The sequence below is a fragment of the Rhipicephalus sanguineus genome, chromosome 2, assembly GCF_013339695.2.
Source record: "Rhipicephalus sanguineus isolate Rsan-2018 chromosome 2, BIME_Rsan_1.4, whole genome shotgun sequence".
Lineage (NCBI taxonomy): Eukaryota > Metazoa > Arthropoda > Arachnida > Ixodida > Ixodidae > Rhipicephalus > Rhipicephalus sanguineus.
In genome coordinates this window covers 204,660,295-204,676,011 of record NC_051177.1, presented here as the reverse complement: position 1 = coordinate 204,676,011, position 15,717 = coordinate 204,660,295, and the positions used below count along the sequence as shown (strand labels likewise).

The following is a 15,717-nucleotide window of genomic DNA, read 5'->3' as shown; positions in this document are numbered from 1 at the left end:
TAGATATATACTATAAACCGCATGTAACCCCCTTTAAAGGTTGTTTCACTGCAGTGGAGCGGTGCTGTACCGTGAATACACCTATCCAGGGGAAACCCGCTTTGCCGCGAAGCCACATTTCAAGGCTAAATGAAGATACAGTAAAACCTCATTAAGTCAAAGTCACTGGGACTCTGAAAAATCTTCTAATTAAGTGGGTTTTCGAATTAACCAAACATACAAAAAGCGGGATGCAAGGACTTTAATAAATGTAATCAGAAGTGGTCGTTTGCTGTGTCTGCTAGTTTGTGCCTCCAAGGGTTATGTTTTCCAGCAATACCCGGTCCCAATTTTGCCTCTAAACCGGGGAAACGGCAAGCCTTGCTGCTGCAGCGCAAGCAAAAGAAAAGAAAGGGGGAAAAAAGGTCACAGTTTCACCGCAAGGGCGAAGCAATGAATGTGATCGACTGTTGCTATTGTTGCTGTCTGAACAGGAAGTTCAGATAGCAACAATTTGTAGTGTTATACGAAGTGAGGCTGGCAGCTAAGTGTTTTGTATCCGATCTTGCGTAACTGCGAAACGCTGGTGTGAGAGAATACAGCTGCTCCAGGGAGAGATGCTCTTTCCACATAGTCACTTTGCGTTGAGAGTCACGTGCACCGTGGTGAAGGTGATGTCACGGCTCGTGCTAGTGTGCGGCCACCGCATGCTGACAGTCCACCAGAAATACAGCCAACTGTTCAAAAAGACGCCAAGTAAACTTTGTTTATCAGAACAGTTGCGCCTTCTGAGTAGAATTTGGATGTTTTCGTCAGTTTTTCCAATTTTTGTTCAGTTTCCCTTTAAGATGTTTTTATTGTACCTGTACATGCCCTTCAGGCACTTTTTGTAGGTAAATAATAGCTTTTTGCTGTGACCTTGCTGTTTGGTTTACTTGTGCTGACCCTGTGTAAAATGTGCCATCCACAGGTGAATGTGCCCACCGACCTCGAAGGGGGCGAGCTTCTTGCCGAAAAGGCCGACCGACGCGAGTTTGTCGACCTGCTGAAGCGCATGCTGACTATGGACCAGGAGCGCCGCGTCGCCCCCGGCGAGGCCCTCAACCACAGCTTCGTCAGCTTGAGCCACTTGGTGGACTACGCGCACTGCGCCAACGTGCGGGCCTCCGTCCAGACCATGGAGGCCTGTCGCCGGCCCGGCACGTCGTCCGCGGCTGCTGCCCACTTCGCTCGCGGCCCCTCGCCAAGCACAGCCATCTACGCGGCCCAAGGCCGGGCTGCCGCTGCAGCTGCGGCTCCAGGCAGCCTGTGTGTGTCTTCGATCCTCTGTCCTCCCGGTGGAGCGTACAGCGTGGGGTCACCGGCCAAGCACGTTGTAGTTGCAGCCGCCGCCGCCGCTGCTGCGGCACAGCAGGCGCCTGCCGCTGCCACACTTCAGCTGCAGCAGTACGTGCCAGTGTCGGTCGTGGAACAGAACGGACGCCAGGTGAGTTTTACTAGTAGACCCCTTTTACTTTGTTGGAATAAAATAAAACGGCTGTTCGCCTTTTGCCAATGGCGGCATCACATTTTTGCTTGGTTAAGAGCGCAAGATAAAATTTAGGACTTCTGGAGGCGGCCCTAATCTTTGTGTTAGGTAGTGGCATCGCGTGCCCTGGTGTAGTGCCCAGTGAGACATTCCCGGCATCACGCGCTTGATGCCAGTGAGCACGCTACCCATCTTCTGGTTTACTGTACCGCGGCACACCCAGAAGGTTGATCGGTGACGTAATCAGGCAAGCACTCTTATCTGAGGGAGGGGTGAAGCGGCGAGCAACTGCACCTTACGCGAGTCCTTTCCTGTGATATGCGTGAGGCAAATGTGTAACGCGGTGCACAGCTGGCACAAAGTGAGGGAGAACAGGGAGAGAGCGTGCGACGAGGAGGATGTGACGTCAACAGGCCAGGTGTTTGCTGGTGCTTTAGCATATCTTAAGTTGTGACATATCTTAATGTCCACTCTATCATATACAACCATGAGCTTAATCCATTCTATCCCCTTTGTATACATTCTTTGCCTCTGTGTGCCCTGGTGTATTCGTTTGGTACACTTTACCAAAGCCACGTAGAAAGAAGCGTGTGGTTGAGATCTGATCCGTCGGGTACCATAGCATCTCTACCTGTATAGTTTGCCACACTCACTTCAGTGGCGTGAGTGTGAGTTAGTGCCACAGATTGGGAGTAGACAAGATATAAATGTGAGTAGACGTGATTACAAGCGTGAGTGAGTGCAGTAAAACTCCGTTAATTGGCCTTCACGGGACAGGAGAAAATGTCCCAATTGACCGAGGGTCCGAATTATCGGGAAGTACGATCAAAACACTTGAAAAATGTTTCCGACATCATCCGGCTTTTATTTCTTAAAGAGATCTGTGATCCCAGTTTGCTTCGTGGAGGAAATGTGCGAGGAAATCACTATTTTTTGAAGTTCCTGTAGGTGGTTCAGTCCGTGCGCACTGTCCGAAGAAACGGTGCAGATGTCCTCCAAAAAACGGCCAACGCATGTGCAGCCTCCTTCATTGTCTGGCACGGACGTTCGTCTGAATCGTTTGGGTCCTCATCAGCCGATTCCCCATTGCCATCCTAGATCTCTGCGACGATATCGCTGTCTGTCACTTTGCCGGCAACGGCAACATCATTGACTATTGCGAAGAAATATACAGGGGTACATCAACTGGCATCATGTAAACATAGAGCCAGTCTTCCTCTTCGCCGCTTTCAACATCGGCCACCACATCCGGGTCAGCAGCGTCGTGCACGAAGCTGCTATGCCTGAAGCAGTTGGCGACTACTTCAGGCAGCGTGTTGTTCCACACATGCGTGAGCATGTGGATTGCACTGAGTAGGCTTACCTCGCACCACTTGCCTGGCTCCATGCACAACATCAAGTACCTGCTGTTGATAGCGGCTTTTCACGAACCCTATAATTCCCTGGTCCATCGGCTGCAGGGAAGCCGTTGTGTTCGGAGGCAGGAAAAGCAGTTGATGTTTTCGAGCCAGGACACCTCTGTGCGCACGCTGCAATTGTCCAGCACTAACAGCACTTTCAGAGACTTGGCCGCAAAACGGCAGTCTAGCTGACGCTAACAGCTTTTTCCGAGACTTGGCCGCAAAACGGCAGTCTAGCTGACGCAGCCAGGCCTGGAATATTTGAGCGGTCATCCAAGTCTTTCGATTAAAACGGTGATCGACAGGCAGCTGCTTAATGTTCTAAAAACATCTTGGCTTCGCAGCCTTTCTTATGACCAGCAACGGCAGCCGCTCTGTGCCAGTCATGTTCGCAGCCAGCAGAACTAGCACCCGCTCTTTACTCTGTTTCCTGCCGACGCACAGGTCCCCCTTAAATGCAATTGTCTAGAGCGCCAGTCCTGCACAACACTTTCGTGGAACACCAGCCTGTGCCACTTCTTGAAGCAGTCAACCACCCTTCTGACGCATTGAACGAGTCAGTGTTCATGGTCAGTGCGAACTTCTCTGCTTGTGCGCAGATAAGGGGGCTTCTCAAAGGCAACTGCGCATCGCGCGAGACGGCAATCCAGTGTAACAGCCCTTCCTCTAGTTTGGTGTGAGCTGCCGTTTTAAGCCGCTTTCTCTTTTCGTCAAACATGTCGCCGTCGTACGCTTGCATTATCTGGTCTTCACTCTTGACGTAACTACTCAGTGTGCTTTTTCCGACGTTGAACTTTTCCATCACTTCTTTTCGAGATGCTCCCGCTTGCAACGTCTTCAATATTTGCACCTTCTTGGCCAAATCCTTTGCTTTGTACTTCGCCCTCTTCGCTGCTAGGGCTGGGGCAGGAGATGCAGGAGAAACCATCTCGGCATCGCTTGTGTGGTGGTGACGCACAAGCGCACGAAGTAGAAAACGGAACAAAATAAAACCCACAGGGATAAAAACGAAATAAACAAGCCCGCAAACTTTTCAAAACAGACAAACAAACAATAAGGCTGTGGACAGCACTGACCATGCACAAAGATAAATAAAATTTAAAAGCAACGCTACAGGAGAACAATCAGATTCAACCACAATGCAAGCGTGTTGGACAAGGCAAATCCATTGGCTGCCCATTGCTGATGACCATAGCGATGCACTGCCTTTCATTTTGGTTTTAAACCAGTGCCATGTGTTTTTTTTTTGTGCCTCCAAAATGCAAAGCTCATTCCTACCTCGTTCTAAATCTCTGAGGCCACGATCCTATCTCGAAATTGCTTAAGTGTTCCGTCGATTAACAAGATTTTACTCTACCTCTTATTGTGAGTGGGTGTGAATATGCGCTTGAGTCAGTGGCTGTGAGTTGATTAAATCTATGAACTTGAGTCAGTGCTGGTGAGGGTGAGTAGACATTAATGTGACTAAATGTCTAAAGAAATTCTGGAAGCTTTGGAGAATAGAAGACTTGGGGAATTTTGTGTCAGTATTCCTTAACTGTTGCTGCTAGCAAATGTGCTTATTTATGGTTGTTCTGCTATGAGAGTCTGACTGACTGAATTTTTGAAACCTCTGTGGCACCAGGTCCTGCTGACCAACCCTGTGCAGCCGGCTTGGAGTAGCAACCGACAGATGCTGGTGCCAGCTACCTGGCAGCCTGCACCCCGTGGTGCTCCCACTGCCGTTCTATCGGAGGATGCTTGGAGCCGGTCCCTAATGCTGGAGCGTACTGCACTGCTGCCTGCCGAGCGCGCCGCCGCTGCGGTCATTCCTCTGGCCGGCGCACCCGCCTGGGGCCACGTGGTGGCTGCTACGGCTGCTGCCTCGGCCGCTGCCCGCCACCAACCAGCAGCCACTGCTGGACAGCTCATGGCGGCCCAGCACCACGCCGTGCCCGTGTCGGCTGCCTCGCTTTCAGTTTCGTCCTCCCTCTCCAAGCGGCACACCAAGGCCAGGTTAGAGCACTTGCCAACACTTTTGTGGTCTTTGAACATAATCAGTTCAATGAGGCGACAAGTTGGGTTGCTTGGCACATTAACGGCGAATAACCTGTTATCTTTAATCACAAAGGGCATCGCTGTTGCTGGGGAACTCGCAGTAATACAGCATACACCACTTACCATATATACTCACGTAATGTACGCACTTTCTTTTCCGAATGACCAAAGCGAAATTGGGGGGTGTGTTTGTTATGCGGGAGAAAAAAAAAGTCCGAATTCTGACGACCATAGGTCGGCAAAAAATGTGGAGCTCACTCAGACTCACTCGTGAAATATATTTTGCCCTTAGGGCTCACTTGGACTCAGACTCACCAAAACTTTCCTCATTCGGACTCACTCGGACTCAGAGCCACTGAAATTTTTCTCAACCAGGCTCACTCGGACTCAGACTCGCGAAAATATTGCTCGCTTGGACTCAGACTCACGCCTCAATCTGAGTCTGAGTGAGTCGGCTCATGAGTGGGTTTGCTGACCTATGCTGACAACTATAGTTGGGGGTGCGTTTATTATGTGAGTTCATTACGCGTGTAAATACGGTATAACGTAGGTTGTCAGAGTCTGCACAGTAGGTGGTACCCAATGACCCTATGGTCCCAATACTCTATACCCAATACCCTATGACCAAAACAACTGTTTTCATGGCCTGTGCATATGCAAAACACATACACGAAGCAGCCACATATACGCAATGATCGAGGAATGCTGCATAAAGAAGAAAACTACATAAAGAAGAAAACTGTTGTTCTTCTCCTTCACGACGGATGGCGCAGTGTGTCCGTGAACGGCATGAAATTCTTGAAAGCGACAATTCAAACCATCAATAGCAGGCTGTTGACGTTGATAGCCCGCTGCTTTTTGGTCGCACTTTCGACTCAGAGCAACGACGATGAAAACCAGTGAAATGGTGTCAGTTTCACAAGAACACAGCCACCTGCTCTAAAAACAGTATGCAGCCTTTCAGGCACACCTTTGTCAATAACCATCATCTATCTTCTATGCTTTTCGTTGCTTTATCTTGTCCCCAACAGTTTCTCTGTACAAGAGACACATTCCGTTAAATGATGTTCGACAACATCTGCAGTGTAGAATTCCGTTCTCTTGTAGTTGGGTTAGAAAAATTTTTCGACTGAGGCTTATTGCTCGTGTTTAACCCACTGCAGCCGCAGCAGCCTGTACCGGGAGGATGACCTGTCACTGCACCAGCAGCAGCAGCAGCTGCAGCCGCCTCCAACGAGCCTGCACTCATCACTGCAGCAGTCATCGCTGTCCCTGGCATCGCAGCCGTATCGGCACCAGACTCAGCGCCACGCGCCCATTGCCATCGAGAGTGGCCACCACCACCGCGGAGGAGGCCACTCGCTGCAGCCGCCCCACCTGGCGCAGACGGTGCATCAGCAGCTGTCGCCCGTCAAGAAGCGGGTCAAGGAGAGCAGCCCACCCAAGTGGGAGGTGGCAGCCAATCCCCTGCTACCCTCGGCCGCAGCACCAGTGTCGGCTGGCCGACACCACGAGTCCTCGGCACACGGGTGAGTTGGCCTTTCGGCAAACCTTCCAGCATTCCTGGAAAACAATAATTTGGCCCTAAGGTTTCGGTATACAGTAGAATCTCGGTGATACAGATCTGGTTTTGTACACAGCGGTCGCGGGAAATGGTAGTTCCTTTTTCATCTCATGTGCGCGGGCAGCGCACGTGCCTTCAAAACCACGTCGTCGCTATCTATGATTGCGTCTGCCACAGTTTTGACCGCAGAGGTTGCAGCAAGCAGCATTGCTATGTCTCAGTGCTCGTTGGGTGCACGTGTGCTTTCGGAGTACACAAGGTCATGGGATGACGTAAATTGCAGCTTTTCAATGTCTCTTATGCACAAGTACAGAATTTGCATATTCATGCACAAAATTAGTGCCTTGATGTAGTAAATATTTGTATATCGTTTTCTTTATACTCATTAATTTGGCATTTTGGGTAATCAGAACACTTTTTTTCCACCCCCATAAATCGGATTAATGAGATTTTATTATCTGTGTCGTGCAAATGTAGCAATATATATATATATTTTTTTCCTTCATGCCCACAGTAGCCGTCCTGTGGTCCAGAGTGGCAGCAGCGGCAAGATCGGTAGCAAAGAGCGCCAGCGCAGCACCATTGTGATCCGAGACACTCCAAGTCCGGCCATCAGCGTCATCACTATCAGCTCTGACTCGGAGGACGACCGCGAGTCACCAGCTTGGTACGTAACAGTGTCTTTGATTCTTGTGTACGAGAAGCCCATGGATCTTAATGTCGACAAAAGGAAGCCCCTCTCCAAAAGCTCTCAAGCTGAGTAGTAGCGGGCAAAGTTATACACGCACGAAATCCTTGGTACTTTGACCATGAAGGTAAAGAGAAATGCTTTGCAGAAAACATTTACATATTTAGCATGAGCTAAAGTTCGCCTATATGCATAGCAAGCTTTGAGTAACTGCATGCCCAGTACCATCCATGCTGATCACTGGGAGCCTGTGAATAGGCCTAGCCGACTGGGCCTGCTGGAAGTCTGTCGGGTGCAGCTGTTTGCACAAACTCTTGTACAGTGTGTGCACCCGAAATTGCACTGTGTGTCTCGCATGGACCACTCCCAGGCCGAATTCACTAGCCATGCTCAGCACAGACACTTGTGACTGCTGCACTTGCACATTGCAACGGAGATAAACATGTTACAAAAGCGAACACAGGGGGGCTATTTTGTAAGCGTTCTGTCTTCTATCGGGCCGCACGTGATCGGTGGAGGCTCGTTTGACAGTCAAGACGTGAGAATAGCCACAGAACGAACGGAGGCCCCATTCTATCGATAGAACGGATACAAAATGGTCTCCGGACGATTTGGATTGGATCGTACTTGATTCTCCGGCCCCAGCGCTGACGTTTCGATCCAATCCAAGTCTCCTATTTCGGATGCATTCTGTTCAACATTACTTGAACGTTCCGACGAATGCATCTTGAGACTTCTTTGCCTCCTGCGTTGCTAGGCTCATTCTGGCATGGCGCATTGCAGCATCTTGTCACTTATGGGGAGACGTGGGTCTCGAAAAGTGTGTCTTTAATAGTTGGGTGAAGCGAATGAAATTTAATACACTTATTCAGTTTTTTCTGCTGATTACAAATCTCTGAGTAGATTTTTAACAGGTGCATTAGAACAAAAGATATGCTATTTCTACAACGTTTTCTAGCACAATTCTTACGGGGATTTTTGGCAACTTCTTTTCGTCAAACACAAAACTAAAGTATGCGGCAAGATTGCCAGAAAGCTGGTCTAGCCGATGATGCTATTTATTTTCTTATAATGTTGCTTACCAAATGATAATTCTTGATAATCATAATATGTTTGAAGCAAAAATTTTTCACTCATATTTACATGCGTTTAATTTGCATTCGAAGTTCGATGAAAACAATCAAATGAGCATCATCGGCTAGACGAGCTCTCTGGCAGTCTTGCCATATATTTTGTTTTTGTGTTTGACAAAGGAAAGTTGCTAAAAAGTACCGTAAGAAATATGCTCTCAGAAATTGCATATCTTTTGTTCTAATGCAGATAATAAAAATCTACATGAAGATTTGGAATCTGCAGAACAAATCTGAATAAGTGTATTAAATTTAATTCAGTTAATCCAACTAATAAAAAAAATTTTTTTTCAAGACCCACGTCTCTCCTTATGTCTGGCCTGGGGAGAGTGCCATTGTGCGTGTCTACCATGAGTCCACCTTTCTTTTTATTTTGTGCAGCGAGTTGCATATGTAAAGTTCCAAATTATTTCCTCAGTCAGCCACATTCACCTGATCAGAGGCTATCTTCATCTAAAGTGTTCCAGTGGCAGTTGATCACTGCAGGCTGTTTTACCTGTTTTGCCACTGGTGTAGTTTTTCACTTCCGTACTTTGGTTGAGGTTGTCAGGGTTAATCGTCCACATAGTGATATCGGAGAACTTTCATAATGCCACTTGGAATTCAGTTAGTGCCCATGCATCACAACTAGCACTGTGAGCATACTTGCGCCATCACTGTAGAATGCAAGCAGTTAAAGGGGCCCTGCAACACTTGTAATCATCAAATGGTATATTAGAGGAGTTTATTGCCTTCGCAAATTGACCACCGCAAAAATTTTTAGAATCCGTCAAGTACAAGTGGAGTTAAGAGATTTGTCGCACGCTGTGATTGCTGTCTCTCATCTTGATGAGTGCGCTGGAAGCTAAGCAGGGAGGGATGGCATGTAGAAAAGAAGTTACGTCACGCGCGTGTCATGACCTTTTTTCTTCTTCGAACGCGCGGCTTAGTTTCAGTGTGATCGTGCGCGCGGGCACGTGGCAGCCTCAGTAACCATGTAACCACGATGCTCAAATCAGCCAATGTCCATGAAATTGGGTATATGGCGCCGTCATTTGGGTGTATGGCATGGCATCATCTGTCGAGAGAAGAGGGAACGATTTCTAGCAGAATTTGAGGATTGATTGTAAATTCCAAGCTGCATGCGGTGCTATAATGTTTGGCTCGCGTGATCTCTGCAGCATTTCCTGACCGTGTTGAAAAAGTGTTGCAGGGCCCCTTTAACTTGTACTGACATGTCCCGTCCTCCTTAGATTTGCCACTGCATTGACCATGTCATTTGCACAGGCACCGTTGTCTGGAGAGTAGATGATCAACACATTGTTATGTAGTGTTTTAGGGAAGTCACTCATCTCCCTTTGTCTGCAGTTCCTCGTGCAAGGGTGGCCGTGGCTGCCGCCAGTGTGCAACTCAGCAGCAGGCCTCTTCAGCGTCACTGCGCCCCCTGCAGGCAGCTGCCACTGCTGTGCCCCTGGTGAGCTCTACGTGCGCCAGTGTGGTGCCACTGACACCCGAGGAAGAGCGTGGCTCCTACCAGTCGACACCTCGCCAGAGTGAGTGCGGGCACTTTGTTGCGTAGCCATTGGGCTGGGAGGTCTCTGTCTGTGCATGTGGTAGCCTCAAATGGGATTATAGTATGGGGAGTACACCATAGACCACTTATGGAAGTCGCCAGAGTCACGAATATCTGCACCATAAGCAGTACTGCAATATAACAAAAACAACATTTTTCAAAGACTGCACCTGTGCAAAACATTAGCAGCAGCACAATTCCAACAATCATTGAAGGGGGAGGCTACCTTCGAAGAGCAACTTTTTTGTTTGTTGAGATATCTTAATCATTAATTTTCAGGATAGACTAATAGCAAATACATTGGAATAACCACAAAGTTTCATACAGTTATGTTAACTGGTTCCCAAGTTACAGCCATGTGTCAGAGTAATCCACATGGGTCCCTTAGTCAGGGCCTGGAGAAGTTGGAAAATTTGCTGGCATCATGAAATTCACTATGAAGTTTGAGTACCTTAGGGCAAGACAAATTCACTATGAGTACCTTAGGGCAAGACAAAGCCCTTCTTTTTAAGTTTCCTTGCTAATGAATTTCAGCAGAGCACTGAATCTAGTGTTGCTCATCAGGCTTTCATCAATGAAATTTTAATTAGTTATTAAATATTAGAGACACAATATAACAAAAAAAAAACTCTTTGTCTTGCCCTGAGAAATTTATTCAGGTGCACAATAAAAAAAACCTGATGGAAATCAGATGAATGGTTCCCGAGATGTCTTTCGATTGAGCAGCCTCACTAGCCAAAAAAAAAAGTCAATGCGAGATAATGGGCTTTGAAAGTTTCGATCACATATCTTGGTCTAAAGTCACCCTGCAGATTAAAAAAATGCGTTTTTATTGACTTCTATCCTTTGCCACCTTTTCTGGTTTTGTTTTCTTGTTTTCGTGCGAATCGGGGTTGCCATTGCCGAGGTTGATTCAAGACCCTAAGCGCATTTCAACTATGCATCCATGTGCCGCTGGCACACGCTGGAAGTGCTGACACTGTTGATGCAATCGTCTTTACTGCTAGAGAGGCTGCTTCGCTGAGAAAAGGGCCGTCATAATCGTTGTTTGCGGCGCACTTGACCACGGTAACAAAGTTCGTATAACGGTTCAGCCAGTGGCGTATCAACTTGTTCACGAGTGGGGGGGGGGCACGCATATACATATAGTATATGTTGTGTAGACTGAAAGAGAGATCGAATTTGGTTTGCAAAGCTGTTGCAAAGAAGCTTGGATACGCACAGCACTGACACGCAACACAGCTTATTGCATATGATATAAACGTGAACGTGTTTATGCACGTGCAAGGGAATTTGATTAACAAGTAAAAAGACAGAACACAAAAGCTGCCCCAATCTGTATGCGTCACTTTGAGGGATTCGATCTCCTTATCGGTTAAGGAAATAGACAGTTGACTGGTGGACTTCGTACTATTTTTGTTAAAGGGAAGCTGAAGCACTTTAGTAACAAAGATGACTTTGGAGTGGGTATTCATAGTCTGGGCCCTGCTGAATTCAAAACCCGATGTGAGGGTTCTCAAAAGTGAACGCAAATAGCAATTTTTGGTAGAAAACAGTGACTGTGGCTGCAGGGCTTCTTGAAATGCTCAGCGAACGCGGTGATATCTTTGGCATGGTGTGCCATCTGCAAAAGTAGCATTGTTAAAGCGTGGCCCCTGGCAATGGCACACAGGCAGAGTTGGTCACGGAGGCCATGGCTGAAAATACGGGGCGTTTGTTGACATTGCGCTCGGCTGTTTGTCTTTATGGCAGACAATGTAATCCAGCTGCAGAACTTTCAGTGGCCCTATACTTACGTGAACATCAGGTACATAAATATAGCGCTCTCGCAGAGATCAGTAAGCGGCGCGAACCTTCCGTCGGAGTGCAGCGCGGCTACACCAAAGGTACCGAAGATGACGTAGTTCGTTTCCATGCCCACACTTTCGGTGCACTGGTGTGTGTGGAGTAAGACAAACTTTTCTTTCACGTATTTTAAAGCTCGTGCTGCAAAGACCGTGCAAAAAATTAAGACATCGCCAATAATGTCGGTAATTGTTAGCCACAAGGTTTTACCAAATTCTAAAACCACTTCAGCTTCCCTTTAATGTGGTAGGTCTCTGTGATGGCTTTTTTGCTCATGTCTCTATGTCTACCTATCACTGTATCATTAAACAATGGCCTGCAATGATGCTTCGTGCAATGTGCTATCTGGTTTTAAAATGGAGGATTATTTTCGTATTTTCTCTGGTGCTCTCATAATCTTACATTGGCGCACTTGATATAAGTACAGTAAAACCTCATTCATTCGAACTCGATTATTGCGAAATTCCGCTTAATTCGAAGGATTTTCACGGTCTCGTGTTTTGCTATGTAAATTCGAGCGGATAATTTGAAGCGGTGTTCAGTGCCAGCCCGTTTAATTCTAAAACTTTAGGGGCCAAGTGCAAATTCCCGATCCCGTTCTTGCCGCAAATCCGTGGAAACGGTGGCCCTTAGGAGCCACAAAGCAACGCAACATAGCGACACTAATGAGTGAAAAGTGAACTCGCTGCTGCCAGTGCAAAAAAAAAAAAATAAAATGGTCTCGTGATCAGCTGAAATGTGTGCCTGCAGAAAAAAAAGATGTGCTTCACTGCAACACAGTGGTGACACACGGGCAGCATGTCGCATGCTTCTCGCGACGTCAGCGCGTCATGATTTACTAAATTCTTTCCGGGAAAATAAAGAAATAATAAACAATGATTTGACAGAATTTAGATGTATGCGAACCTCCGATTGGTGGTTGCTCCGGCAATTTGTGCACTTGCACTGCTGGCGGAGTTCTTGCCTACTTCAAAAACTTCAATGATCATGTTTTGCAGCCAGAACACATCGCAAATTCCAACCCCCTGGGCATTATTTAAATTCTTTATTTTACCAGAAAGAATGGGCGAATGGTCACATCATGACGCGTTGACGCTGCGAGGAGCAGGTGACTTGCTGCTCGTGCCACCACTGTGTTGCAGTGAAGCACGTCTTTTTGTTCGCAGGCGCACATTTGAGCTGACCACAAGACCACTTTTCTTGCTTTTTTTTCTTCTGTACCCCCTGTTTTCTTGCGCTGGCAGCAGTGAGGCCCACCGTTTCCCCGGTTTGCTGCAAAATTGGGACCAGGTATTGCTGGCAAACACAACCCTTGGAGCTGCAAACTAGCAGGCACAGCAAACGACCACCTCTGATTACTTTCAGTAGTGCAAAGTTCCTTACATCCCGTTTTTTGTATCTTTTGTTAATTCGAAAACCTGCTTAATGTGAAGAATTTTGCACAGTCCCAGTGACTTTGAATTAACGAGGTTTTACTGCATTGCTGAATGGCACAAACGCTAACGTGTACACCTTCGTGTTTAGGTCGCATGCGGTAAATCCTGATTTGAGAGTCATGCGCTATCCGTGCTTGCTTCTTTGCCGTCCGAGTTGTATTTTACACTGTGCAAGTCAATTCAAGATGAAACAATACCGCCTAAGTTTCAGTATCATAATTTTAGGTGGTTCTGATTAACGCAAATTCTACCACTCGGGTTCTCATTAGTTCATGTTACTAAGTTTGTATTTGAATTCCCCACAGAAGATAAACTGGTATCTGAGCATTCCATCTGCAAACTTCACAGTCTCAGTTCGGCGTTCTAAATAAGATGGGTATGAAGAAACTGCTATATACCTGAAATTGTCGCTTTGTAAACAAAACATGTGGCTGATAAAGCAAGGCGTCTCCCAGAAGTTTTCAGAATAATGAAGGTGCGTTGTGCTTGCTTTTTTTTTCTTTAAGTACAGTGTAAGCAGATGCTGCACTTCACACTTTTGCACTGCAGTCTTTCTAGTTCAGTGCACTAATCAAGCTGCCTTTTCTAAAGTAGCGTCAGGGCACTGTGATGGCCGTTAACCTTTCTGATAGGTCGAAGTTCGCGAGGAGAATTGGATTTACACACATCATTTAGAAGCACTGTGATTTTATTTCTAAGAAATGATACCGCTATGTTTATATTCCGGAAGTACGAACATTTCGAATAGTGAAATTCTGGTGCTGAATTGAACCGAATAGAAAACACTATTAGAAAAATATTTGAAAGTTGGAATATTCACACACCCCTAGTAAAAACCCAACAGGGGTGGAGGATTGGCATGACCTGGCTATACATTTGGGAGGTGCTTGCATTGTCAGGTTCATGTCACAATGCTGGCCAAAAAAATTACATTATCTCCCACTAAAGGGAACCATGTGGGGATGCGAAGCAGCGCATAGGTCGACTTAAAGTTCCGTTCATCACGGGCACCTTGCCCGATGTTAACGCGTCCTTGCAAGTGGAGCACACCATGAAGTCACTGTAGTTGCTGTTGCTGTTACTCCTCCCGAACTCTTGTTGGAGCATGCCACGCGGGTTCATCGCGCGTCTGCAGAATGTCGTTCCCCGATGCCATCACGTGATTGCTGAGAGAGTGTAAGGGGGAGAGGCCACAGCGTCTTACCCGGCCCCTTACACAGGCCTGAACGCGCTAGCGTGTGCCCTGCACACATGGTTTCGTCTGCGTTACGCCAAGCTAGGACATCATGTGGCAGCACGGGCCCCTAAAGTGCTCTGCACGTGGCATCATCAAGGCGGTTGAAGAACAAGAAGAAGAAGACTTCTCCTTGGCGCGAGCGCGTGCTCAGATGGCTATGCTAGGTGGTAGAAAGCGGACGGTTGCCAATGGGACTATGGACACAGCCCAGCGCAAAAGCTGCTTTGCATCTAAAAACACATGCATGAGACGCACTTGCTGCACATGGTGGCATTCTCTCTGGTCGAGCAGAAACTCTACCTGTACGAAGGCATGTCTTCTCACGGGATTGGAGTTTGAAGGCCCATTACCTGCATTGCACCACTTGCCTGTGCGTGGAAAAGACACTACAGAAGTGATGTCATCTGATATATCAACACAGTTGGCATCACCTGGAAGGCTTCGACATGCTATTTGCCATGTCGTGTCACACAACACTTGCCTCAGTTAATCCTCGAAGGCCACAACTTGCTGATTGGCATCACTTGCCGGCAGCCAGGGAAGTCGAGCACAATACTCACGCATGACCTTCACTGGTTGAGCACCAACACACATGGAATTTGAACATTGCGTTGAGGCTTTTACCTCGCCTCAAAGACGTCACATAGTAGTAGATGAAGAATGTAAACATAGAAAGTCATGGTCTCCGAGACCATAACATGGGATTAGAGAAGGGGGGCCTTTGGCATCACTTGATTGCCATATCATGCACTGTCTTTGATTTGGCCATGTTTTATGAAGTTTTTTTATGGCCTCCAAAATTTTAAGAGGTTTGGTCAGTGACGGCTCTGAATTGGCATTGCAAGATCTGCTGTCATGTCTGAGAACAGTTGTGGGATGTGTGCAAGGACGAATTCTACTGCACATTTGCTATCGTGATGCACCATTTTGCCCTACAATATTGCCTGACCTTTGCTTGTGCAATTTCTTTTTCCTCGTTAGTGACTTGCTTATATGGAAACTTCTCAAAGTGTTCACCACATTGCATCCTAGCTCTTGCTATCACCCCCTGTAAAGTCGTTTTCGCTTCAAGGCACCCACGCATCGTAGTTTGCATAGTTAGTTGCAGAAGGATGCACATTTGGGCAAGTTGGTGATTGTACATCTTGGGAAGGAACAGTGCGGGGGTAAAACAAAGAGATAAGAAAGAGGAAACAGACAAGACGAGTGCTGAATATCAACTGAAATTTATGCGAGAGGTGGCACTGTATTCACACAGTGGCACCAGCAACGCTGCCTGGTGGCAGCGAGGTTACGTGTGCGTATGAGGATGAGCACTCGA

The 15,717-nt window shown here is 47.2% G+C and overlaps 1 protein-coding gene across 4 annotated transcripts in view; it reads left to right on the top strand.

Annotated features, from left to right (window-relative positions):
- LOC119384012 (homeodomain-interacting protein kinase 2) overlaps nucleotides 1-15,717 on the top strand; it is a 64,242-nt gene that overhangs the window by 25,525 nt on the left and 23,000 nt on the right. For all 4 annotated transcript variants that reach the window (XM_037652300.2, XM_037652301.2, XM_037652299.2 and 1 more), the window contains exons 6-10: nucleotides 950-1,465; nucleotides 4,532-4,902; nucleotides 6,108-6,473; nucleotides 7,023-7,175; nucleotides 9,674-9,858. In XM_037652300.2, coding sequence (XP_037508228.1) covers nucleotides 950-1,465; nucleotides 4,532-4,902; nucleotides 6,108-6,473; nucleotides 7,023-7,175; nucleotides 9,674-9,858 — 1,591 coding nt within the window. The remainder of the gene's footprint in view (nucleotides 1-949; nucleotides 1,466-4,531; nucleotides 4,903-6,107; nucleotides 6,474-7,022; nucleotides 7,176-9,673; nucleotides 9,859-15,717) is intronic.